General features: G+C 52.3%; 1 protein-coding gene and 1 long non-coding RNA gene across 2 annotated transcripts; one reads left to right on the forward strand and one right to left on the reverse strand.

The window, feature by feature from the left end:
* Positions 1–1703: 1703 nt before the first annotated feature.
* CLEC2L (C-type lectin domain family 2 member L) lies at positions 1704–17723 on the reverse strand. Its single transcript, XM_025433877.3, has 5 exons — positions 17501–17723; positions 8039–8113; positions 5368–5534; positions 4399–4499; positions 1704–2368 (listed from the first exon to the last, which is right to left on the reverse strand). The coding sequence occupies exons 1-5, from the start codon at positions 17706–17708 to the stop codon at positions 2257–2259; spliced, it is 663 nt and encodes a 220-aa protein (XP_025289662.1). The 5' UTR covers positions 17709–17723; the 3' UTR covers positions 1704–2256.
* On the forward strand, positions 5516–9288 carry LOC125752693 (uncharacterized). The gene is made up of 2 exons (XR_007402811.1): positions 5516–5707; positions 6262–9288. It is a non-coding gene; the product is annotated as an uncharacterized LOC125752693 (long non-coding RNA).
* Positions 17724–26006: the final 8283 nt, after the last annotated feature.

Raw genomic sequence — 26006 nt, forward strand, 5'->3', positions numbered from 1 at the left:
CTGCAGCTGGCCAGCCGGGCTCAGCCCACGTGGGAGCATGAAGCTCCTAGCCAGTTCTCACCTGGGGAAGAATTGCCTACATTTCTGAAGTCTGGCAGCCAGTGTCTCATTCCTATCCTGTGCTTGGTATGGTCCCTCCTTGATATGAACCAGGTAGGAAAACCGAAAAGCATTGGCGACCCCGAGTCAGGGTTCCTTTAGCTGCTAAACTGATTTAGCCTTGTGGTGTGTTCCCCGGAGGAACCCAAGGTCAGGAGAGCTTATTGGCCAGTGTGTACCTGGAAGCCGCAGGTGGCAGGCTTTGGATACCTGAGTAAGAGGTGAGATCCGAATGCATGGGTTCATCATCCCTTGCCTTGTCACGCTGCTGCCTTCCTGCCCCCTCCTTGCCCGTTCTCCCCACCTGAACCACCTGGCAGGACTGGAGCACAGCTCACCGCTCAGAAGCCCTGGCTGGGTGCTACTCTCCCCGGGGCCTCGGGACCTGCCAGGCACAGTTTCACTGCCTGTGGCAGCACTTCTTGTCTCGGACATTTCTGTGGGTACCACATGCGAGGCTTTTGAGCCTCACCGTCCTTGATGGGGAGATCCTGGTGAGGACCCCGGGCCTGTGCCTGACGTAATAGGTGGGAAGGAGACACCCTGGTCCTTTCCCCCGTCCCCCAAGTAGCATTTGTGCAGCCGACCGCCCGCTACCTCAGTCCTTCAGAGGCTCCACCAGCGCCCCCACCGGCACTGGGAAGGTGCCGAGCTTCCTGACACCCCCACTAGCGCCACTGCAGCACTGAATGACTATCACCTCTTTATTGGTCTCTCTGGTTCCTCACTGGGTTCCCACCAAAGACAAAATAGGAAATCACAAAATTGCCTGTATTTTACTGGATATCTGGGAAGCATGTGGAAAGTTCAGCAAAACCCAGCTGACAGTTTTGTCCACAAACCAACAGTAAAAGGACTGAGCAGAGCAAAGCAGGACTGGTTTCCCTCTGATCTATTTTCTGAAAATGGGCCATGACCCAGATTCCCCTACACCCTGCTCACAGGCAGGCTGCCCACATCTCAGCCAGAGCCAGCTGCAGAGAGGAGGCTGGGGAGGCCTGAGCCCCACCGGGGCGAGTTCTGGGGCTCCAGGTGTATTGTGCTGGGGGGCCGCACTTGGAGCCTCCACAGGCCCAGGAAGCAGCCAGACCCCCAACTCCTCCCGAGGCCGACCAAGGAAGAAAAGGCCATAGGACCTGCATGCACTCTTATCCCACTCACCATGAACATCAGCTTTTCTGCTGGGCTAATCCTCCTGCTCACTGCACGCCTTCTCCCCTAAGGCAGAAGAAATCATCCCTCAACTGTGTTCCAGAACATTCTGGATGGCACTTCCTAAGTTGTTGCCTCTGCTCCCTGTGTGCTCCCTGGGGGATAAAACTGTTGATCCCCATGCCTGGCATGGTGTCTGGCACGTGGTAGGTGTGATGTGAATAAACGTTTGTCATATTGAGTTGAATAGTAATGAAGGAACCAGATGGAGCACACCGTCAGACATCTAAGAATAACTCAGTAGCCCAGTAGAATTAAATGGTGCCCTGAGGCCACAGAACGTGTTTTTGTCCTCAGTGCCACCTTGGTGGTGGCTCCTCCCAGACAGGCACCCAGAGATGTGGCCCTCTGTCCCTCCCCCAAGCCATAACCCCAGAACAAATGGCAGCAGGTTTTTCTAGATGCCAGTCATCTCTTTATTCCATCAGTGACCAACACAACAGCACCACAGACACAGCAGGGGCCTGCCTGAGAACCCTGGGCAAGGCCAAGAGGGTGGCTGTAGGGGGCCCTATGTGGGGCAGCCCACCCTCCCTGCCTCCCCAGCACCCAGGAGAGAAATGTGCAGACAGTAATGCAATCTGTGTCAGTGCCCATCCTTCCTCCAAGCACCAGGGATACATGGGGAAGAAATATTCCAGCATGGGACCAGGAAGGGAGTTGGGGTGACTAAGGCTGGACTCTGAACTCCAGAAGAGACTGTGTGCATGCCTGTGCATGCGTGCATGTGTGTGTTTGGGAGATGCCTACACTACTGAGCATGTGGGATTTGACTGCTAAGCCACAGGACCTGCCTGGGGCCGAGGAGACCAGGAACCAGGGCTGTGTGGCCTGGAGCAGAGGCCGAGGCAGAGGCCCCCGTCCTCACTGCTTCGCCTGGGAGAGGAACCTAGGGCAGGCAGGTCTCAGAGCCTGACTGGAGGGCCACTGCTGGCCTGACCCACGTCATGTGTAGGCCATCTTGCTGCACACCCAGGGGCGGGTCATCAGACACTCCGTTGACACCAGCCTGGTGGGCTCCACGAAGACACACTCTCCCAGGCCTGAGATGGGGAACCTGTGGCCAGAAGACAAGAGAGCAGGCACTTACAACCTGTCACACGTAGTCCATCACTGGGTGGCCCTGGAGGTCCTGACCTGTCCCTCCCTCTGGAGCCACCTTCCAGTACTTTTAGCCCCTTATAGAACTTTCTAGTGTGGCCCCTCCCCATTGTCTATGTACTATGGTCACCATGGTTCCAGCCACCCTGGGGACGCCCACAGACATCTCCTGAACACACCCTGCACTTTCCCATCCTTCCAGAGTCAACTTGCTTGTGCCATGAGCCAGTATCATGTTCAGGACCACCCTCTGCCCACCCTTCTGCCCCGCAGCACCTGTCTGAGCCAGGGGGCACCACTCATCACATCTTCATGGAAGCCTGTGTCTGTCTGTCCCCACCAGTTCCCCGGGTGGTCACTCCTGAGCAGTGGGCTCCATGCCTCTCTTGTCTTGGCTCCCCTACAGCACAGAGCATCTAGCACAGGAATTGCTCAGCAGAGATGAGCTGAATGAAACTACATCACAGGGGTGGACCTGATTAACCCCAGCCTTTGCTACCCAGGCTGTGTTGCCCACGAACTCACTGCCATCTTCGGTAGATGTAGGGGATGAGGGTCCTTTCTAGCTAAAATCATTCCATAGAATTTCAAGATTTCTTCTTAATCTCACTTGGTCAGCCTGATCTGAGGCCCCTTCCGAGGCTGGAGCTGGGGTCTCACAAGAAAGGGCACCAGAAGGACCTCAAGAGGGAGTGCCGAGCAGGACCACCTCAGAGCCAGGGAGACACAGCCCAAAGGCCCTTTGGTTGGCTGATGGTCAGCATGCTGAGAACCCCAGCCTCCAGGGTTCTCCCAGGTTCTGGAAGCAGGAAGCTATCAGAAGGGAAGAGAAAGGGGCAGAAAGTGCAAGACATCTCAGCAGCTCTAAGGATAGATCTGGGATGAAGGCAGGAAAAGGAAAGAGAAGAAAAGGAAGAGAAAATGAAGACAAAGAGAGGTGCAAAATGAAGGGCACAGGAGCCAGGGCAAAGGAGGGAAGAGGCTGACTGGATGCTCACCCCCCGGAGTCACAGGGACTAATGCAGCCCTGAGCCAGCCTCAAATGGGAAGGTAGCTGATCACCAGCTTCCAGCCATGGTGGAGGGTTGGGGGTTCTTGGGTGCCCTCCCACTTCTTATACCTTGTGGACCCTCCTCCATCATCATCATCATCATGTGAGCAGCTGTGCCCCCACCAGGCTCCTCAGGGCCTATTAGGGTCTGGACTAGGAATTTGGGTTCTTATTCCCCTATATGCCCTCCTCTGTGTTCCCCTAAACCTGGATCACCGCCCCCCTACACACACACACACACACACACACACACACTATCACTACCCCCACTGCCTCAGCCAGACACTCCCACCCCCACCACCCATGACCACTGCCCCCAGCACCCCTGCAAACCAGTCCCTGATATCACACACCTGCCACCTCGTCACACTCTCATGTCGTGTGAGCAATCCCAGCACTGCACACACTACCAGCATACTGCAGCGGTGTTTTCTCTAAGAGAGGACTCATGGTGCCCAGGGGCCTGAGCCCCTTTCTTCCATAGGGAAAAGGTTTAGGCAACACACAGCTGCCCAGAATAGAGGCCCCATCCCCCCTCCCTCAAAGGCAGCTATGGTCATGTGGCTATGTTCTGGCCAACACAGAAGAGGGACATCTAGGGCATGTCTTCCCCTTCCTCTGAGCCACACTGAGCCATGCAGATGAGCATCTTCATGGGTGGGGAGCCACAAGATGGAAGGAACCTGGGCCCCATTAGCAGGAAGCTCTGATGACCACATACAGGAGAGCCGCCGAACCAGGCTGGGCATTAGGGGATAGAGAGCGAGAAGTAAAGCCATCTTCATTATCATGATCTCGGCCACATGCTGCTGAGCCCTGAGGTCACTAGCTCTAGCGAGCACAGAACCAACTGGTTCTCTCTCCCTCGGGAGGTGTTGTCTGGGGAGCTAGGCCCTTCCCAGTCTTAGTGGTCAGAAGATGAAGCCTCAGCTCACGTGTCCGGGTCGAACGGGTCCCCGTTGACCCAGTGGAATTCATCCCCGACTCTGCGCAGACCAATCCAGGGCTCCCTCCGTGTGAACTTGAACATAAACTCCTGTACCAAGAAAAGAGAAAAGCCCGAGTTTTCTGCAGTCTCCCAACTTTTCATACATCCCAGAACTAACCTCAGATCAGAAGACGGGCTCCCAGATACACAGACACTGAAAAGGGAATCCCTCACTGCACCCTGAAAGTAAGGAGCTGGGGTCAGAGAGGGCCCTGCACTCACACTGACCTCCCTCTCAGCAGCTGTTAGGCCCTGGGCCCTGGGAGCATGCCCACCAGACCAGGGCACCTGGAACAAGATTTGTCCTCCTAGCTCAGCGGTCCAGCCTGCCAGTCAGCATTCCTGATTTGCAGGAAGCCTGGAATTGCCCATTTGATGGATTATCTGGGACAAAGCACAACGTTCAATTTGGTTGTCCTCCTACGCACATACTGCTGGGCCTTTCTCTGCAGCAGGGAGACATTATACTGTTTATCAGAGACAAACGGAAGTGACTGTGAGATTACCTGCTATTTCGGATCGCCACTGTTACCCTCAGAATCCAAAGTGAGCAACAGAGTCATTCACTGTGTGTCTTTCCCATTTCTACTGATAAAACTGTTTCGGGTGTTCAGTGGGTGCTCATGTCCTGATTTGGACCAGTAGAAGGTGCCAGTGTGTTCTTTATTCACAAGCGCATTTATGATTTGTAATCCTCACACTTTATGATGCTGAGTTGAGCTCAGCAAACCAGCCTTGGATTGAGATCACTGGCTTTCACAACAGCAGTGGAACAGGAGCCCCTTGGAAATGTGCTTGGACCCTACAGGGCCCACCAGCACACCCCAGGCACACGTGCTCTGGAAACATGTCACAGGGGACGCCAGATCCCAGCAGCGGGGTTCTCCCCGAAGGACACCCCCGGCCCAGCGCTCACCAGCTCCTTCTGGCTCTGAATCACAGCCAGCGCGGCCTCATGAGTATGGCAGTACTGCCTGCCTGTGTTCCAGTCTCTTGGCTCCTCAGAAAAGAAGTAGCATTTCCTTCCATAGAGCAGCCAGTCCTCCGGGCAGGGCGCTTCACACTTGATACAGCCCTTAGAAGCTGCAGGGGAGATGGAGGGGACTCAGTGTCCACAGCACACCTGGCCTCTGCCCGGGCCTGAAGAATCCCGCTCAGCGACCCAAAGCTCCCTCCACCTGCCTGACTTTGGTGCCCTCCAGTGATGACCCAGGTGGCTGTCTTCCCAGATGAGCACCTCTCAAAGTGCCTGGCAGGTAAGAGGTTGGTGACCAAATACATAAGGAAAGAAAGGGCACCTGGGTGGCTCAGCGGGTTATGGGTCTGCCTTCAGGCTCAGGTCATGATCTCAGCGTCCTGGGATTGAGTTCCTCATCAGGCTCCCGGCTCAGTGGGGAGTCTGCTTCTCCCTCTCCCTCTGATCCTCCTCCCTGTTTGTGCGCTCTCCCCGCCGCCTGTCTTGAAAAAATCTTTTAAAAAATAAACAAGGAAGGGAAATTTGGAGGCTGGTTTGGAGGCAGTATCACCCCCAGGGGAAGTGACAGCAGATTAGCCCCTGGGTTAAGATCTCCTCTCTCTCCCCAAACTCCCCAAGGCATGGAAGTGCAGAAACACAGATCTAGAAATCAGGACCTGGAGACCACACGTCCATGCTTTCCAACCAGGGTGGGAACCATCTGCAGGCTTGGTGGGCCTGATCTCATTGGCCATGTCCTCATTAGTAACAGCTCAACCTGTTCCACTGCTGAACTGCTGTCAAGTTCATTTTTAGCTGAGTCTCAATCTGCCTTCCTGTGACCTGGCCCTACAGGTCTAGGATCTGGCCTTGGAGTGACTCAGAGCAAGCCCAGCCCACCTTCTACCGCCTATTCGAAGAAGGATGCCAGCCTTCTCACATCCAGATTTCAGTGGGCACCATCTCTTCCACAGCTTCTTGGAGAGGATGCTGTCCACACCCTTCATCCTGCCTGGCTCACTGCGGTGTGTCCACATTGTCACCAAAATGCTGCCACCATAACAGACCGGAACACACCAGATGTGGTCTTACCCCAACAACAGTGATTGCCACACTCCTTCCAGTTGCTATGGGCTCCTTCCAGGCTACAGACCATGTCCATGAAAAGAAACAGTGGGTATGTGCATGCGTGCTTTTCTGGGTGGGCAGAAAATACTCTTCGATTGTTTCCATGTGATCTATTTCCAAGCCAGGTCTCCCCCCACATCCAGAACATGTAGAAATCACTTTTTCAATCCATTTGAAGATTTTATTCTTATTTCTTCCACCTTTATCTCATTCACACTGGCTCATCTGAGTTTTGAAAGATGAATTTTGATCTTGATTTTTTCCACCCTGTCATATTAAACAGCCTTCATCTGTCATCCTGAGCATCTTCGTATCACCTACAAATTCCATATGCATCTTTTTTGTTTGTTTTCATGCAAGTGATTGATTAAAATGTAGACAAAGACAGAGCCAAGGACAGGCCCACAGTACTCCAGCCTCTAGGGATCTAGGGCCACTCGACACCAATTAAATCATCGACACTCTGGCATATCTGCTCAGTGAGCCGCAGGACCACTTGGGAAGTATTGAGCATGGTGTGGCCACATTTCAACTACTTTCCACAAGGACTTCCAAAGAGACTCTATTGTCCTTTACTACAATCACAACACACTATGTCTTCGCATGGCTCTGACCTTCCCAAGCTAGCACGAGGACAAAAGGAAACCAACTTAGTTTGTAGTAATTATTCTAGGTGAATCTAAGCTGGCACCAATGGTCACCATATTCTTTTCCAAACACCCACAAAGCCCCTGATTATCATGCACGTCCAAAGGTGAGGATTTCATGGGAGCTAATGCTGTCAATGGACCTTCCTCCCCTTTGCAGGCGCCTGCCTCTGGTCTTATGGTGCTCCTCAAAGATTAAAGACAGAGGCACTGAAATCACTTTGCAAAACCATCAGAGCCCACAACACACTTTGACTTGAATCCGTTGAAAGCAGCCCAATCTCCTGGTCATACAGCCTTGCCTGTTCTTAGCGGATTTCCTCCCTTTTATTCCTTTCTCCCTTTCATCCCACATAAGAAGCCCCCACCCCCACCAGCGGGGTGGATGCAGTGATGCCTCCGTAACTGGACAGAGGAGATGATGTCATAACTCATCCTTTTTTTTTTTTTTTTTAATCCTCAGCATTTAGGGGGCCTAACACACAGCAGTGCTCCCTAAATGTGTGTTAAATGAATGAATGTGATCTGTAAAGGCTCTCATCCCAAAACCCTCTCCTCCAAGAAGCAGTGTCTAACTCACCTCAAGCTGGCTCTGCATCCTCGTAGCATGTACGGAATAGTACCGGAGTCTCCTCACTACCTCCCCGTGTGGCTCCGTAAAGGGGACGTGTGGAGTCAACGTGTGCATATATTATTTTAGGCTAAACTCTCACCTAGAAACAGCAGCAGTCTGTTTCCTAAGCTTCGTGCCCCACAGAATACGTGGTACATCTGGAACCTTTCTTTACCTAATTAGACATGATACTGACAAGGTGTGTACACACTGACTCCCGTAAATGTTTGACATCCATGCTCACCCAGGATGCTCATCACCACCAGGATGGCGAACAGAAGGACCGCGATGGCCCCCAGCAGGAGACGTGTGGTGGTGTCTGAGGAGAGAAGAAAGCGGGTCAGTACCCAGCCATCCACCCCGCTGCCAAGCCCCACCGCCAGCCCCAAGTCCTGATACTGGGATAACCCTGGCCTGGACCCGGCAATCTGAGTTTTTCCAAGCCCTCTGCAGGAATCTGATGCGCGCTGAAGTCTGAGAGCCTCTGTTCCAGAGCCCGTTTCGGAATCTGTGACACTGCTGCCCCAAACCCCTCCCTCCAAGGCTCTGCCCTTGCCCCTCCCGCAGCGGTCAGAGCTTTCAGTCCTCCTCTCCTGCTGCTTCCCTACCTTCTCCCCAGGGTCAGCCACGTGGACTCCTTGAAAGAACCCAGCCTGTCCTCACAGCCCTGGGGTTGGGTCTTTGCCCCCAGAGCTCTTCTCCACCGCTGCTACCTCTGGAATCCTGCCCAGCTTCACACCGTCCACCCTCTTCACCAAACCTCCCCTGACCCGCTGCCTTCCCCCGCCTTCTGATTTTTATTTCTTTGTCATCACTGAAAATTTCTTATTTTATTTATTTTATTTTTTTTATTTTTATTTATTTATGATAGTCACACACACAAAGAGAGAGAGAGAGAGAGAGAGGCAGAGACACAGGCAGAGGGAGAAGCAGGCTCCATGCACCGGGAGCCCGACGTGGGATTCGATCCTGGGTCTCCAGGATCACGCCCCGGGCCAAAGGCAGGCGCTAAACCGCTGCGCCACCCAGGGATCCCTCTATTTTATTTTTAATGGAAGAACCCTTTTCAACTTTAGACACAGACTCTATTTAAGTTTCTCTTACTGTCATAAAATAGAACATAAAAGTTGCCATTTTAACCATTTTTAAGTGCACAGCGGCATCAATTACATTCATGCTGTTGTGCAACTATCCCCACTGTCTATTTGCAAAACTTTTTCACCCCCCAAACAGAAACTCGGTACTATTGAACATCCACTCCCAGTTCCCACCTCCCACAGCCCCTGGTGACCTCTAATCTACTTCCTGTCTCTATGAATATGCCTATTCTAGAGATTTCATAGAAGGGGAATCATACATTATCTGTCCTTTTGTGTCTGACTTATTTCACTTAAGTTAGTGTTTTCAAGGTTCATCCATGTTGTACGATGTGTCAGAATGGCATTCCTTTTTATGGCTGAATAGTATTCCATTGTATGAATATATATATATACATATATATATATATATATTTGTTGTATATGTATATATTTGTTGTTGATTAGCCATTCATCTGTTGATTGACTCCTGGGGGGACACAAACACCCAGTCCCTAATAATGCTCTTGAAGTAGTGTCCCTCAGAACCTTCTGAGCTGTTCCAATCTGATTTTACCTTCTTTTTAAAAATTTTTAAAAAGATTTTATTTATTTATTTGAGAGAGACAGCACAAGAGCACGAGTGGGGGTGGGGCAGAGGGCGCAGCAGACTCCCCGCTGAGTAGGGAGCCTGAGGTGGGGCTATCCCAGGACCCTGGGATTATGACCTGAGCCAAAGGCAGCTGCTTAACCAGCTCAGCCACCCAGGCACCCCTGATTTTGCCTTCTAAGCCCACCTGCCACCCTGGAAGCTCCCCTCGCCAGCAGCCTGAGGACCTCTCTGCCTCCCTCGTGTGCGGCCTCTCCCGCACCTTCTGTCCTACAACATCCTTTTTCTTGGTTGACTCCCTTGCTTTGGTGGAGCACATCTTCCAACAGGTGCCTGAGATAGGGCAGAGCAGGACCACTGCACATCCCCCAGCAGCAAACCTTCACCATGTCCTGCCTCTAGAGTTGTGAACCCAGAGCCCTGAAGACTATAGGTTGGAAAGAATTCTCCTTCAGAATATTGAAGGCATTACTTGTCTTCTAGCTCCAATGTTGCTCTTGAAAAATGGCTCCAGAGCCATTCTCATCCATGATCTTTTTAATATCAATTGCTTCTGCCCCCACTCCCCATGCCCTGGGAAGCTTTTAGGATCTTTTCTTTATCACATAATCTTCTAAAATTTCATCATGCGTGGGGCACCTGGGTGGCTCAGTCAGTTAAGCATCTGCCTTCGCCTCAGGCCATGATCCCAAGGTCCTGGGATCAGAGTCCTTGTCAAGCTCCCTGCTCAAGGAGCCTGCTTCTCCCTCTCCCCTGCCTGCCACTCCCCTCCTTGTGCTTGCTCACTCTCTCTCCCTCTCTCTCTGTCAAATGAATAAAGAAAAAAATAAAAAGAATTTAACAATAAAAATTCGGAGCACCTGGGTGGCTCAGTGGCTGAGCATCTGCCCTTGGCTCAGGTCAGGATCCCAGTGTCATGGGATCTAGTCCTACATCGGGTTCCCTGCAGGGAGCCTGCTTCTCCCTCTGCCTGTGTCTCTGCCTCTCTCTCTGTGTCTCTCATGAATAAATAAAAAACAAACAAGTAAATAAATTAAAATTTTTAAAAAATTTCATCACACATGCCATGCTTAGTTTGAGTCCATTTTCACCCACTCTAGAATAGGCAATCAGTGGGCCCATTCAATCTGAAAGTTCATGTCCTTCGGTTCCAGGAAATTTTCTTTAATTATATCATCAGTGGTTTCCTCTCACCCACTTTCTCTGTCTGCTTTCTGGAGGTCATATTCTTCAGATGTTGAATCACTTGGATTGGTCCTCTGAGTTTCTTTCCTTTTTTCTTTCTTACCCATTATCTTTTTTGCCTTTTTGCTCTATTTCCTGGAAAGTTTTTCTCAGCTTTATCTTCCTACTCTCTCCTGAATTTTCCATTTCTGCAATTATGTTTAATTTCCAGGGTTTTTTGTTTTGTTTTGTTGTGGTTTGCCACTGTTCTCTGAAGATCCCCTCTCAGAGCATCCTGTTTGTAATGATGCCATATGGGAGTTGCCTTGGTGGTGCAGTCAGTTGAGTGTCTGACTCTTGGTTTTGGCTCGAGTCTTGATCTCAGCATGGTAGGAAGCAGCCTGGCCTCCAGGGTCTGCATTTGTGCTCCACACGGAGTCTGCTTGGGACTCTCTCTGCCCCATCCCTGCCTAAAATAAATAAATAAATCTTTTTAAAAAATGATGCCATATTTTCTCTGCTCTCTTTGAGGATATGACTGATAGTTTTTTGGAGGGGGCGGGGGAAGAAAGGAGAGGTGGATAGAAAGTTTATTTCTCCCTGTATAGTCTATGTTTTCCCCAAATTGCTTTTTTTCTTTTCTGATCATTTGGTCTCTAGTTTCCATGTCATAGAATTTCCTCAGATATCTGGAGATCCTTGGTTATTTGTTTCTGATTAAAGCAAGAAGAAAGAGTCCATTGGAGCCTCTGAGCCCAGGGAGGGGCTTATCAGCTGTGGGGTCCCAGCAGAGTGACCAGGCTGGGGTGGTCCTCGGGGTGTTCTGAATGCTAACTTCCCCGGGTTTTTCCCCTAGGGCGGGCCAGTTCCCGTAGAAGGCTCTTCTGTTCCCTCCTGAAGGGTGTAGGCTTGACCAGGAGGAGAGGCTGGGAGGCCATCCTAATCATTCATTATGTAAATGTCCCACTAATTGCTTGCTTCCAAATGTACTGCCCTCTCAGCCCTCTCTCAGATTTAGCCTCAGGCTCCTGCCAGGGCAGGGAAGAGGACCTGGGCAACTAAATCCTTTCTAAAATGTTCAACCAGCCCTCCTGTTTGAGCTCTGTCTTCACTCAGTGCCATGATGACTGGTGCCCCCCTCTCCATACTTTGGGGGTCCTGCATGTGACTCAGGCTGCTCCTCTGCTCCCTGCAGGCCCCTAGGATCAGTTGCCACTCATCATTGATCCCTAGCTCCCAACCGTATTGTTATTGTCTTCTCTCTCGTTCTCCTTGTCCTTATGGCCTTTTAAAAAATCCCTTTACTGTTGTTTTCATGGGCTTCTGGAAGGAAAGAGGAAAACTGCATGCATTCAGTCTGCCATCTTTACCTGCAAGGGCAGGCAACATTTTGAAATCCTTCCTACGAGCGAGGTCTGTGCTGGCAAGTGACCAGGAGTCCAGGAACAGGTGGCTGCAGGCACGGTAAGAGCAGAGACTCATGCCTGCCCTCACCCACTGCTTGGTTGTCCTCAATGACAGCTTGTCGCAGGGCTGATCTCCCCCTGAGCTGTCTCATGAGTGTGTGTACGGATCCTTCCTCTCTCCTCTCTCCGCCCCCTTCCAGGCCTGCACACACTGGCACTGTAAGTCTGTGCATGGAAGATGCACAGGTCCAAATTCCAGCTCCATCTCTTTGTAGATGCCACTTTTCATGGCAGTTACTTCACTTCTATTTTATTTCATTTTCTTCATCTTTAAAATGAAAGAGTAGTAGTATCTGCCTCTTAAATTTTTTACAAGAAGCCAATGTTCAGTGCTTAGCACAGTGTCCAGCATAGCAAGCTCTGATTCAATGTTAGCAATTGCCATCAGGATGACGATGATGATGATGATGATGATGATGATGATGATGATGAGCCACAGGCTCCTTTAGGGAAAGGGCTATGCTTTCCTCCCCTTTGGATTCCCTAGGTTAGCCTTGCCTTGCATGTTAACAGAGCACCCACTGGCACTCAAAATTGAGGGGGATTTGGCTACACTGAATGACAATGTCCTTAGCCTTAAACCCGGCTGAGTTGGTGGGAAAGGCCACACAGATACACAGCTGCTCTCTGGGGGTGGGACACCCGCGCATGTTTCTCCAATATCACCAGAACCCGGGACCCCTTCATTCTTGCACGGGGACGACTGCTCTGGACACGGCACTGTGGGCAGCAAAAGGACGCTCCAGGGAGTCCTGCTTCCTTGTTCCAGCTGCACCCACGGGAGCCGGCTATGGGGCCTGATGATCCAAATCAATGCTGTGTTGTTTCCTAGGGTGGCGGTAACAAAGCCCCACACACTAGATGGCTTCAAACACCGCAAGTTTATTGTCTCACAGTTCTGGAGGCCAGAAGTCCACGGTCAAGGTGCCAAAACTCCCCTGAAAGCACTCCCCCTGAAAGCTGGGGGAGTCCTTGCTCACTTCTTCCTGGCTTCTGAGGGTTTGCTGGTGACCTTCCTCATCCAGCTTGCAGTCCTCTCATTCCAGGCTCTGCCTTCTACTCACATGACCTTCTTCCTGTGGCTCTGACTTTATGTGACCATTGTCTTGTGAGGACACCAGTCACCTTGGATTAAGAGCCCACCCACTCCAGGATGTGCCTATATTAACTCATCACACTTGAAATGACCACATTTGTAAATAAGATCCCATCCTGAGGAGCTGGTGGTTAGGGCTTCAACACATTTCTTTGGGGGGGCAGAGGGAGATACAATTCAAGCCATAAGAAATGTCTAACTCGGGGCCCCTGGGTGCCTCAGTCGCTTAAGCGTCTGCCCTCGGCTCAGGTCATGATCCCGGGGTCCTGGGATCGAGCCCTTCGTCGGGCTCACTGCTCAGTGAAGAGCCTGCTTCTCCCTCTCCCTCCACTGCTTCCCATGTGCTTGCTTACTCTCACTCTCTCTGTGTCAACTAAATAAATAAAATCTTTAAAAAAATTGTCTAACTCTACAATCATTCCTTCTATGCGATGGTCCATAATAGATGGACTTTGCAAGTACAGTTATTTGTGGTTATAAATGTATATGACTGAGCCTCATGCCGGAAGGGACAGCTGAAAATCTGGCTCCTGACTCGGACAGATGTCTCATCGGCCTTACACCCAGAACCCAGAAGAGACTCACCGCTGATCTCTCTGAGTTGTCAGGGTCAGAGTCTGGTGAGCATAGTCTTGACTCTTTGAAACTATCAAATGTAGAGTTTGGTAATTTTTTAATTTTAAAAGGCTTTGCTAAATGCATGTGTGTGGTTTTGATCAGGAAGTTGTGGGCTGGTGCCTAATCAAGAAACTTTCAACATTAAAAATTCAGAATCGGTGAGCTCTGAAAAATCTATAGCCTGGTGATATGCAGAATCACTCTGTCCCCCACTGTACCCCCAGGCTGCTCTTCCCCATCCCCACCCCCGATGCCAGAAATATCCCCGTCTCCAATCACCCCCAGTCTTTCTAGAACACAGGCTGAAGCTCTGGGTCACCTTCCCCAGCCCCTCCCGCAAGGCTAGAGGGTGGGGGAAGGGTAGAAGGAAAAGGTAATAGCCACAGGAAGAGAAGAAGATTTGATCAGGAGAACTTCTGTTTGGCTTTCTATTTATAAAGTTAATTGTTCATCGGAGGAAAGTCGCGAAGTCCTAAACTCTAATCCTGGTTTACATTTAAGAAATTCTCCATTTCACTTAAGCCGTGAGAAGGAAAAAAATGTCCATGCCGGAGGTGGCAGGGTTGTCTGAGGAGCATGGGCAGGAGAGGTACACGCATCACAGATACAATTCAGTTCGGACCAATGAGCTTCATGAAGCCCAACGTCCTTGGTCCATGCCCGACGACACAAGAACTCTCACATCAGAGGGTCCATGTGGCAAACATACGTTGGCAAGCAGCGTGTGTCCCTGGGCAAGACACTTAGCCCCTCTGAGTCTGGTCCCCCATCTGCAAAACAGATATAGTGCTCACCGGTCCCTGGAGGGTATGTGCAAGGAGTAAGTGGGACAGTACTGTGAAAGCCCCCGGGCATGGGGTCCAGCACACGGCAGGCGCTTCAGAAACGTCTGGCGCGTGGTAATAAAGGAGCATAGGCCCCCCTGAGTGTTTAGCATGATCCAGTCAAAAAGTCTCCCACTTGTCTCAAGACAGGTACTTGGCTGTTAAGGGCTGCATGGCCCTTGGTCCCCAGACCTGGGCGACCCATCATCCCATCATGGGTAGTGTCTTGGGTCAGGCAACTGGGCTTGTTATGTGGACTTCAGTTGGGGAGGGGAAGCAGACTCAAGGTAGGTAGGCCAGCAGTCAAAAAGGGTTTCAGCTGAGCTCCCCAATCAGGGATGCAGGATGCCAAGGCGCAGAGCCAGGGAGAGGAGTCACCTGCACAGCGTACCCCTCTACACCTTTATCTGGGTGGTCCTGAGAGGTGGAAATCATTATCTAGCTTATATGTAAGGAAAGTGAGACTCAAGTTTGAAAACCCGCCAGTCGGGATCCCTGGGTGGCGCAGCGGTTTGGCACCTGCCTTTGGCGCAGGGCGCGATCCTGGAGACCCGGGATCGAATCCCACGTCGGGCTCCCAGTGCATGGAGCCTGCTTCTCCCTCTGCCTATGTCTCTGCCTCTCTCTCTCTCTCTGTGTGACTACCATAAATAAAAAAAAAAAAAAGAAAAGAAAACCCACCAGTCCATAGTGGTGGAAGGCTCTGGCCTGGGTTTACCTGACTCCAGAGTTTGTGTTCCTTGAATCTCACCACCTGCCTCAGCCTGTCCTGTGATTCTGCCTGCACAGCAACACCCTGGAGAGACCAGCCTTAGTCCCTGTGCTCCCCTCCTCTGACAGGAGATAGGGGTGCCCAGGGAACACCCAGTAGGCCCTCGGAGCATTGGTGGAGGAGAACCCTCTGGACTCAGACCCAGATACTAAAAGTGCTGTAGAAAATGTTCATAGGGGAGTGCCTGGGTGGTCAGTCAGTTGAGTGACCAACTCTTGATCTCAGCTCAGGTCTTGATCTCAGGGTGGTGAGTTCGAGCCCCATGCTGGGCTCTGGGCTAGGTGTGGAGCCTACTTAAAACAAAACAAAACAAAAAACAGTCCATAGGCCTCAGCTGCTGAGCCTCTGAGGCTCACAGGCATTAAGGGTGGGCTGCTTCCGAGTGGACCATGGGGAGAAACAGAGGTGGCATGAGACGCAGAGCCACACCAGGACAGGCAAGACAAGGCCAGACCACAAGTCGGCACTGAGTACGGATCGGCTGGATTCTGCAGGGGCCGAAGGGCCAGTGTCCCACTGGTCTGCCTTCCTGCAGGTGGTCGGCCCAGCCCAGGTTGGGAGCAGGAAGCAGAACGGGTCAAAGTTGGGGGCAGGAGGTAAAATAGGAACCAGCAAGCCGGAGAGGCATTGAAAGAGGCCACATCACCCCCGAGGCGGCCGTAACCATCAGGGGGCTAGAGTTAGGTTAGGGCCGCCCCTGTCTGAATGAAGACACACAGGCAAAAGGCGGGAGCCACTTCAAGAACTAGCTTGGGCGGGAGGGAAGCAGGGATCACAGGCAGATCCGACAATGCCGGGCAGGGAGAGGGGTTTGTCCACCTTTATTCAACTCAGCTCTTCCCAGCCCGCAGTGGCTCTTCTACTCCGTGACCCAACACCTTTGCTTCCTTCGTCCCACATCCCCATCCAGGCATCAGTCCACCCTCCCTCCCGAGTTTTCAGAGCCCCCTCCCCGGGCAGTCCACGTCCTGCCCCACTAGCCTCTGGGTCAGATGCTAACATTACTGCCCTCACCTTTCCCTCCTCGGCGAGGCACCTGCCCTGGCAGGTGCAGGCCAGGTCCCGCCGCCGACCACCACTCTACCCTCCTCACTGACCTGGCCACTCTCCCCAGGGCAAACCCACCGTCTCATTCTATATGTAAAACCTCTCAACAGCTCCTGCAGAACCAAGTCCCAACTCTCTGGCGAGGCCTGGGTGGCCACTCATGGTCTGGGCCCTCCAGGGTCCTGTCTTCCCATCCCTTCCCCACAGCCTGGTACTGCAGGGTCCAGTTTGCCACAAGAGCCGGGCTAGTTCTGGCCACCTGGCCCCGGAACGTGACGCTCCTTGAGCCTGGTGCACCCTGCCCTTCTCCACACCCAAGAGGTCACCCACTCCAGAAAACCTTCCTTCTCTAATAATACTTGGTCCCTACGGTTGGGTGACCACAGCTCTGGGCTTCCCTAGCTAATACCGCTGCCCAGATCCCCAGGTTCTGCCAGCAGCGCCCAGAAGTCCAGAGGGCCAGCCCTCTCCCTTGCCAACTGGAGCATCTCCCACACCACCCACCACCTGGAGCCACAAAGTTTCCCCACAGAACTCGGGAACTTGAGATCTATTTTTCAGTGGGTTACTGCCCGCTTGGCTAGCAGGGGTCCCTCCCCGAGCCCACCTGCCTGGAAGGGGTGGGTGGCCCGCGTGACCTTGCAAGGAAGAGCCGGGGCATGTTCTCCGCATCCCCCTCCCTCCCTCCCTAAGCCCCCTTGGCCGCCAGCCCCTACACCCCCACCCCCACTTCCCGCGGGCACCCGCACCGTCTCCGGCTCCACACCTTCTGTCGCTCTGCCCAAACCGCTTGCACTGCTGCAGATCGGAGCCACCGGCTCTCCTCGCCCATCGGACGGGGCCAGTCGGTGACCGTCCCCGCGCGCCGGAGGGGCCGGGGCCTGCAGCGGGCTCCAAGGTCAGAGGCGCTCGGCCGCCGGGCGGTCCCAGCCACGGCCCCCGCGTCCCCGCCGCAGGCAGCCGCTGCCCGCCGGGAGCTCGGCCAAGGTGACCCCGACCGCCCCGGGCCCGGGCGCCGCCGCCGCGCGCTTACCCTCCAGGGCCGCCTTCCAGCTGGTGCTGCCCTCGTAGCCCGACCCCGACCGCCGCAGCAGCGCCTCGGGGCCGCGGGCCTCCGCCTCCGCCGCCGCCGCCGCCGCCGCCTCCGCGGGAGAGCGTGGCCTGGGCGCGGCGGGCGCGGGGCGGGCGGCGGCGGGCGGCGGCGGCCGGGTCCGCGCGGGGGCCTCCCGGGCCGGCTCCATGGCCCGCTCCGCCGCGCCGGGGCTCTGTGCCGCGGGTGCCCGTCGCCTCCGCCCGCCGAGCCGCAGCCTCCGCGGGAGCCGGGCGCGGGGCGGGGCGGGAGGGGACGCCGGGGAGGCGCGGAGCGGCGGCAGCTTCGCCCCCCGCAGGCCCCCCCTCCCTGGGCGGGGCGCCAGGTGCTGCGGAGCGAGCGGCGCGGCTCCCCTGCGGCGGCACCTCCCAGCCCCCCAGGACGCGAGCGAGGTTGGCGGGGCTGATGCCGGGACAATGCGGGGCCCCCCTGCTGTCCCGGAGCCAGAGCCCAGACTCTGCACCGGAGGAGACCAGCGAGGCAGCAACGGTCCCAGGGCAGCAAGGCCAGGGACACCTGACAGCCAGGCGAGCATCCACTAAGGTGAGCATCCACTAAGGTGAGCGTCCACTAAGGTGAGCATCCACTAAGGTGAGCATCCACTAAGCTGAGCGTCCACTAAGGTGAGCATCCACTAAGGTGAGCGTCCACTAAGGTGAGCATCCACTAAGCTGAGCATCCACTAAGCTGAGCGTCCACTAAGGTGAGCGTCCACTAAGCTGAGCGTCCACTAAGGTGAGCGTCCACTAAGGTGACCGTCCACTAAGGTGAGCATCCACTAAGGTGAGCGTCCACTAAGGTGAGCGTCCACTAAGGTAACCATCCACTAAGGTGAGCATCCACTAAGGTGGCCATCCACTAAGGTGAGCATCCACTAAGGTGACCATCCACTAAGGTGACCATCCACTAAGGTGGCCATCCACTAAGGTGACCATCCACTAAGGTGACCGTCCACTAAGGTGACCGTCCACTAAGGTGAGCGTCCACTAAGGTGGCCATCCACTAAGGTGACCGTCCACTAAGGTGACCGTCCACTAAGGTGAGCGTCCACTAAGGTGACCATCCACTAAGGTGAGCATCCACTAAGGTGGCCATCCACTAAGGTGACCGTCCACTAAGGTGACCGTCCACTAAGGTGAGCGTCCACTAAGGTGACCATCCACTAAGGTGAGCATCCACTAAGGTGAGCATCCACTAAGGTGGCCGTCCACTAAGGCGAGCATCCACTAAGGTGAGCATCCACTAAGGTGGCCATCCACTAAGGTGAGCATCCACTAAGGTAACCATCCACTAAGGTGGCCATCCACTAAGGTGACCATCCACTAAGGTGAGCATCCACTAAGGTGACCATCCACTAAGGTGGCCATCCACTAAGGTGACCGTCCACTAAGGTGAGCGTCCACTAAGGTGGCCATCCACTAAGGTGACCATCCACTAAGGTGGCCATCCACTAAGGTGAGCATCCACTAAGGTGAGCGTCCACTAAGGTGAGCGTCCACTAAGGTGAGCGTCCACTAAGGTGACCGTCCACTAAGGCGAGCATCCACTAAGGTGAGCATCCACTAAGGTGGCCATCCACTAAGGTGAGCATCCACTAAGGTGACCATCCACTAAGGTGGCCATCCACTAAGGTGACCGTCCACTAAGGTGAGCATCCACTAAGGTGAGCGTCCACTAAGGTGACCGTCCACTAAGGTGAGCATCCACTAAGGTGAGCATCCACTAAGGTGGCCGTCCACTAAGGCGAGCATCCACTAAGGTGAGCATCCACTAAGGTGGCCATCCACTAAGGTGAGCATCCACTAAGGTAACCATCCACTAAGGTGAGCATCCACTAAGGTGACCATCCACTAAGGTGAGCATCCACTAAGGTGACCATCCACTAAGGTGGCCATCCACTAAGGTGACCGTCCACTAAGGTGAGCATCCACTAAGGTGAGCATACACTAAGCTGAGCATCCACTAAGGTGAGCATCCACTAAGGTGAGCATCCACTAAGGTGAGCGTCCACTAAGGTGAGCGTCCACTAAGCTGAGCGTCCACTAAGGTGAGCGTCCACTAAGGTGGCCATCCACTAAGGTGAGCATCCACTAAGGTGGCCATCCACTAAGGTGAGCATCCACTAAGGTAACCATCCACTAAGGTGAGCATCCACTAAGGTGGCCATCCACTAAGGTGAGCATCCACTAAGGTAACCATCCACTAAGGTGAGCATCCACTAAGGTGACCATCCACTAAGGTGACCATCCACTAAGGTGGCCATCCACTAAGGTGACCATCCACTAAGGTGGCCATCCACTAAGGTGACCGTCCACTAAGGTGAGCATCCACTAAGGTGAGCGTCCACTAAGGTGACCGTCCACTAAGGTGACCGTCCACTAAGGTGAGCATCCACTAAGGTGAGCATCCACTAAGGTGGCCGTCCACTAAGGCGAGCATCCACTAAGGTGAGCATCCACTAAGGTGGCCATCCACTAAGGTGAGCATCCACTAAGGTAACCATCCACTAAGGTGAGCATCCACTAAGGTGACCATCCACTAAGGTGGCCATCCACTAAGGTGACCATCCACTAAGGTGGCCATCCACTAAGGTGACCGTCCACTAAGGTGACCATCCACTAAGGTGAGCATCCACTAAGGTGACCGTCCACTAAGGTGGCCATCCACTAAGGTGAGCGTCCACTAAGGTGAGCGTCCACTAAGGTGAGCGTCCACTAAGGCGAGCATCCACTAAGGTGACCGTCCACTAAGGCGAGCGTCCACTAAGGTGAGCATCCACTAAGGTGACCGTCCACTAAGGCGAGCATCCACTAAGGTGACCGTCCACTAAGGCGAGCGTCCACTAAGGTGAGCATCCACTAAGGTGACCGTCCACTAAGGTGGCCATCCACTAAGGTGAGCGTCCACTAAGGTGAGCGTCCACTAAGGTGAGCGTCCACTAAGGCGAGCATCCACTAAGGTGACCGTCCACTAAGGTGAGCGTCCACTAAGGTGAGCATCCACTAAGGTGAGCATCCACTAAGGTGACCGTCCACTAAGGCGGGCATCCACTAAGGTGAGCATCCACTAAGGTGGCCATCCACTAAGGTGAGCATCCACTAAGGTAACCATCCACTAAGGTGAGCATCCACTAAGGTGGCCATCCACTAAGGTGACCATCCACTAAGGTGGCCATCCACTAAGGTGGCCATCCACTAAGGTGACCGTCCACTAAGGCGAGCATCCACTAAGGTGAGCATCCACTAAGGTGACCGTCCACTAAGGTGACCATCCACTAAGGTGAGCATCCACTAAGGTGAGCATCCACTAAGGTGGCCGTCCACTAAGGCGAGCATCCACTAAGGTGACCGTCCACTAAGGCGAGCATCCACTAAGGTGAGCATCCACTAAGGTGAGCATCCACTAATGTGAGCATCCACTAAGGTGAGCGTCCACTAAGCTGAGCGTCCACTAAGGTGAGCGTCCACTAAGGTGACCGTCCACTAAGGTGAGCATCCACTAAGGTGAGCATCCACTAAGGTGACCGTCCACTAAGGTGAGCGTCCACTAAGGTGAGCATCCACTAAGGTGACCGTCCACTAAGGTGACCATCCACTAAGGTGACCATCCACTAAGGTGAGCATCCACTAAGGTGGCCGTCCACTAAGGCGAGCATCCACTAAGGTGACCGTCCACTAAGGCGAGCATCCACTAAGGTGAGCATCCACTAAGGTGAGCATCCACTAAGCTGAGCATCCACTAAGGTGAGCGTCCACTAAGCTGAGCGTCCACTAAGGTGAGCGTCCACTAAGGTGACCATCCACTAAGGTGACCGTCCACTAAGGTGAGCATCCACTAAGGTGAGCGTCCACTAAGGTGAGCGTCCACTAAGGTGAGCATCCACTAAGGTGAGCATCCACTAAGGTGACCATCCACTAAGGTGGCCATCCACTAAGGTGACCATGCACTAAGGTGAGCATCCACTAAGGTGAGCATCCACTAAGCGCCAGGGACTTCCACACACAGGAGCTGACACACAGCCCCAGTTTATTATTTTTATTTTAAGATTTTATTCATTTATTTATTTTTATTTATTCATGAGAGACCCAGAGAGAGGCAGAGACACAGGCAGAGGGAGAAGCAGGCTCCACGCAGGAAGCCTGATGCGGGACTCGATCCCTGGGCCCCAGGATCACACCCTGGGCTGAAGGCAGGTGCTAAACCGCTGAGCCACCCGGGCCACCCACATCCCCAGTTTAGGTTGAAAATTGGTCAAGAGCCACTTTCTGAAGGCTGCACCCCGCAAGTGAGTGGTTGGTGGGTTTTCCGGCTCCCAGCCCAGGGCTTCTCAATGGCCTTCACCCAGCCTGTACTCCCTCCCTGGCTGACCCAGAGTCACCTGAGGCTCTCCCCCTGAATTTTCCCTCTCACATCCCCATCCCGTATCTGTTCCCTCATGTATGGTCCCTCGTCCTCAACAAATCCTGTGTCTCCATATGGATGAGGGCCTAACCTGCACACACATTGCAGGTTTCTAGGCCTCTTCCTTTGGATGGGGCTTGAAAGTCAGGTTGCCTTCCCACCATACTAGTGTATGCCCAGAAGTCAACAAAGTCACCTAGGATGTGCAACCAGAAGGCACATTACCGTGGGACACCAGGGAGATCTTCACTCTTGGCAGAAAGAGGGCTAGGAACAGATCATTTATAATCACTTCACTTTACCAAAGTAAATAAAGTGAAAAATTGAAAAACAACCCAAAAAGAAGAAAAACTAAGTACTGGTTGTAGAACATATTTTATTACATGGTTATGTTTTGGCATAGTCTCCTTCACAGCAGCTATTCTTGGCTGTCAACAATCAAATTCTCATTGCCAAGTCCATGTGAGTATTGCTGTATGATTCACTACTACTCCGCTCAAACCACAGGGTCTTCTAGGTCCTTCTCTCTTGGGTTCAGGAAGACAAAGGGACCAAAGGAGGCATTGGTAGGCATCTTTCTATTGAAGAAATGCTTCTCTGCTGGGCAGAGGCTCTCCTCTGTCAAGTATTCCTCTCTGGCCCAGGGCTCATCTTGCTGACACAAGCCTCCTCTGTCCTGCCCCCCTTTTTTTGTACCAACAGGTTCCCAGTGATGTGTGGGATTCATCCTCTTCTATCAGCCCCTTTTCAGGCCATATGATCACTTAGAATCTTCTTTATCCTCAACCTCGCCCTTATATGTAGCCCATATTTGCGACCCCAAGTGGAGCACACAATAGAATGTTGGAAGTGGAAATAGTGGGGCTCGTCAAAAGACCTCGGCCAAGAGATTTCTCAATCTCAGAGCCAAATGTGAGACACACTGCCAGTGATACGGAGGCCCAGGAAATGAGCATGGGCTTGGTTCATTCCTCGGCCTGCACATCAAACGATGATCGTGGTGAATAAATCTTCGAAGCAGCGAAGAATTTGGCCCAGCCTGGGGTTTCCCTAAGCTGCTCCAAAGATTGTCCTCAGGAGAGTCCATGAGAGTTACAGGATTTGACTGTGGCAATAAAGGTGGGCAAAGTGGCAGCTGGTAAATCCCCACATCACCTTTTCTGCACCCGGGTTGAGCACAGCCTGCTTCTCATCAGCACAGCGGGGCCTGGAGGTGGCCCTGGGGATGAGCCAACACCAGCCGTTGTGACTTGCCAGTGTCCCTGATAACACAATTCCCTTGGGATTTCAGAGGGCTTCTAATGCAGTGAAGTGGCTGCAAAGCCAGGACATGGTCCAGTCTCTATCCCTGACTTCTCTTTCCTTAATGGTTCAAATAAAGCCCTGGCCACGATTGGCATTGCCCCAGCCAGGGTCATGTGTCCATCACCGACTCAGTCATTGCAGTGGGGTCCAGGCTATTTGTCCAAGCCTGGTGATGGGGTCATGGTCATCCGCACTCAAATTGCGGGATTGCCGGGGAGGAAGATGTGATTCCCCAAAGGAAATGCAGGCTGCTATTCCTGGAAGGAAGTGGAAAGGCTGCTGGTGAGGAAAAAAACAACAAATTCTGTGCCATATATTTGGAATAGTATGCAGCTGTTCAAAAGCAATAAGGTAGGGGCACCAGGTGGCTCAGTTGGTTAAGCATTTGCTTTCAGCTCAGGTCATGATCTTGGGGTCCTGGGACTGAGTCCTGCATCGGGCTCTCTGCTGGGTGGGGTGCCTGCTTCTCCCTCTCCCTCTGCCTGCCATTCCCTCTGCTTGTGCTCTCTCTCTGTCAATAAATAAAATCTTTAAAAAAAAAAAAGAATAAGGTAAATTAGCATATGCTGGTTTGGAACAATCTCCCAAGATAAATTAAGTTAGAAGAAAGCAATATGCAGAGGAATGTATGTAGTGTGTACTCATTTGTGTCACCCAAGATGTGCGTGAACATTTTTGCAAGAATCCACAAGAAACTGTTGAAGGATGTTTATCTCTGTACAGTGGATCTGGGAGTAGATGGTGGAAGGAAGATTATTTTTGTTTGTTTTCTGTCCTTCTTAATGTTTAACTGGGCACCTGCACATTTTCATTAAACATCCACTGACCAAGTCTCACCTTTAAGTTGCATTCAGAACATCTATGTTAGGATTTTTGCCTCATAGCCACCGGAGACGATCGCGGAGTGCGTGTAATCTGTGACCTGGCCGAGATTTTGATTGAGAGGCAATTGGACTGGGATAGCCAAGCCTGGGGGCCACAGACCAGGAGCTGGGCAAAGCAGAGCTAACTGTCATGTTCCTCGGTCAAGAGCAGAGGCGGGAAAGACCTTCAGAGGGAGAGGGAAGCAGAGGGATTGGCTCTGGGAGCTCAAGGTGGGGATTTTACTCCTTTCCAGAAACAGGGGCCTGGATTTGGAATCCAGAAGGTCTCTGGAGGGATCTCAGGCAGCTGCAAGCCCACTGGGGCCTTCTTTTGGCCAAGCACCCTAGAGGTGCTTGATTTTGTTTTGGCCATTAACACGACTTACCAAGAGGGTGATTAATGTTTATATCTAGTTCACACTTATCAGAAACATACCACAAATCACCAAGACATGTCACATCAACTCCATGGTATTGTTTCTGGGTCCAGGGAGGGTGTCTGTTGCTATGTTAAAACCTCACCAGTTGCCATGTGGGTGGTCAGGCTATCTGCTCACAACCTTACAAAATGGGGAGCCTGAGGCACAACCCTGACTCACCACCCAGGAACTGCCAGCCACATTCCCAGACACCCTGCTTGCCCGCCCTACATGAAAATCAAGTCGACAGAATAAAAAAATTCCTCCTTAAACAAATTCATTCAACAATTACTGAGCATTGGGGCATCTGGGTGGCTCAGTAGGGGATGCATCTGCCTTCGGGTCAGGTCATGATCCGGGGGTCCTGGGATCGAGTCCTGCATTAGGCGACCCACTCAGTGGGGAACCTGCTTCTCCTTCTCCCTCATCCTCCCCAGCCCGGATCATGTCCTCCCTCTCTCTCTCTCTCTCTCTCAAATAAATAAAATCTGAAAAAAAAAAAAAAAAGAAAGAAAAAAAAGAAACTATGGATCATCAGTGACCTGCTAGGGACCATGTTGGGTGCTGGGAATACAGAGGTTGACAGTCTACCCAGTTCTGACCCTCAGAGTTTCCTGATAAAGGTCCCACCAGTGGGTGGAGGCTGAGCCTCAGTGGTCTCTCTTTGCCTTTAGAGGTTCCTGGGTGCTCTCATCCACCGCAAGGGTGAGTGCCCTGGGTACCAGCTCTGAGAGTGACCAAGGCAACTATGTTTAGCATTTCCTGATGGAACCAAAATCTGCAGGCAAGAAAAGCTGGTCCTGGCCAAAAGATTGACTTTTGGATAAGAATGATGTCTTCAATAATAATCCTGCCAAAAACCACTGCCTCATGCATTAGCCCTCTCCCTAGAGGGTAATAGGAACCCGTAAGTGACAGAAAACTCAATTTGTACAGACTAGGGAAAAATCCCAAATCTGATTTCGTGTCTTTTTTCCTACAAGGACAAAAATAAACACTTCTTTTTTTGCAAAACGAATGCATAGGATGTTTTAATGCAAACAATGTATACATTTTAAAGATAAGTTTTCTTTAGTGTTTGTATGCACATACAGTATGTGCTCCTAAGCACTTCTAAATATATATAAAATAAATGACTATTTTTTTTTGTAAAAGTAGAGCTAATACATTCTGCAACTTGCTTCTTATGTCATTTCATATAGCTCTATTGCATTCCTTGTCAACACTAACAAAGAATTACATAGTGTGGAGGTATCAATATTTTTATTCCTTCATTATTTGTCTACTGGTGGACATGGAAATTGTTTCTAATTTTTTAATAGTACAAACAACACTGCAAGGAACATTCTAGCACATCTAATTTTGTGCCCTTGTAGAAGTGTTTCTGTGCAAGAGATTTCTAGAAGTGGAATCAGTGGGGCAAAACTTCTCCGAGATGGCTCAACTTGATTTTGAGGTGAA

This window comes from Canis lupus, chromosome 16 (assembly GCF_003254725.2).
Source record: "Canis lupus dingo isolate Sandy chromosome 16, ASM325472v2, whole genome shotgun sequence".
Taxonomy (NCBI): Eukaryota; Metazoa; Chordata; class Mammalia; order Carnivora; family Canidae; genus Canis; species Canis lupus.

Bases quoted from the DNA above. Each gene is read 5' to 3' on its own strand.
- CLEC2L (XM_025433877.3), bottom strand. From the start codon at position 17,708: ATGGAGCCGGCCCGGGAGGCCCCCGCGCGGACCCGGCCGCCGCCGCCC. The intron at 8,114-17,500 runs GTAAGCGCGCGG...TTCTCTCCTCAG, and splicing joins CTGGAAGGCGGCCCTGGAGG to ACACCACCACACGTCTCCTG. The intron at 4,500-5,367 runs GTGAGCGCTGGG...TTCTTGGTACAG, and splicing joins TTCAGAGCCAGAAGGAGCTG to GAGTTTATGTTCAAGTTCAC.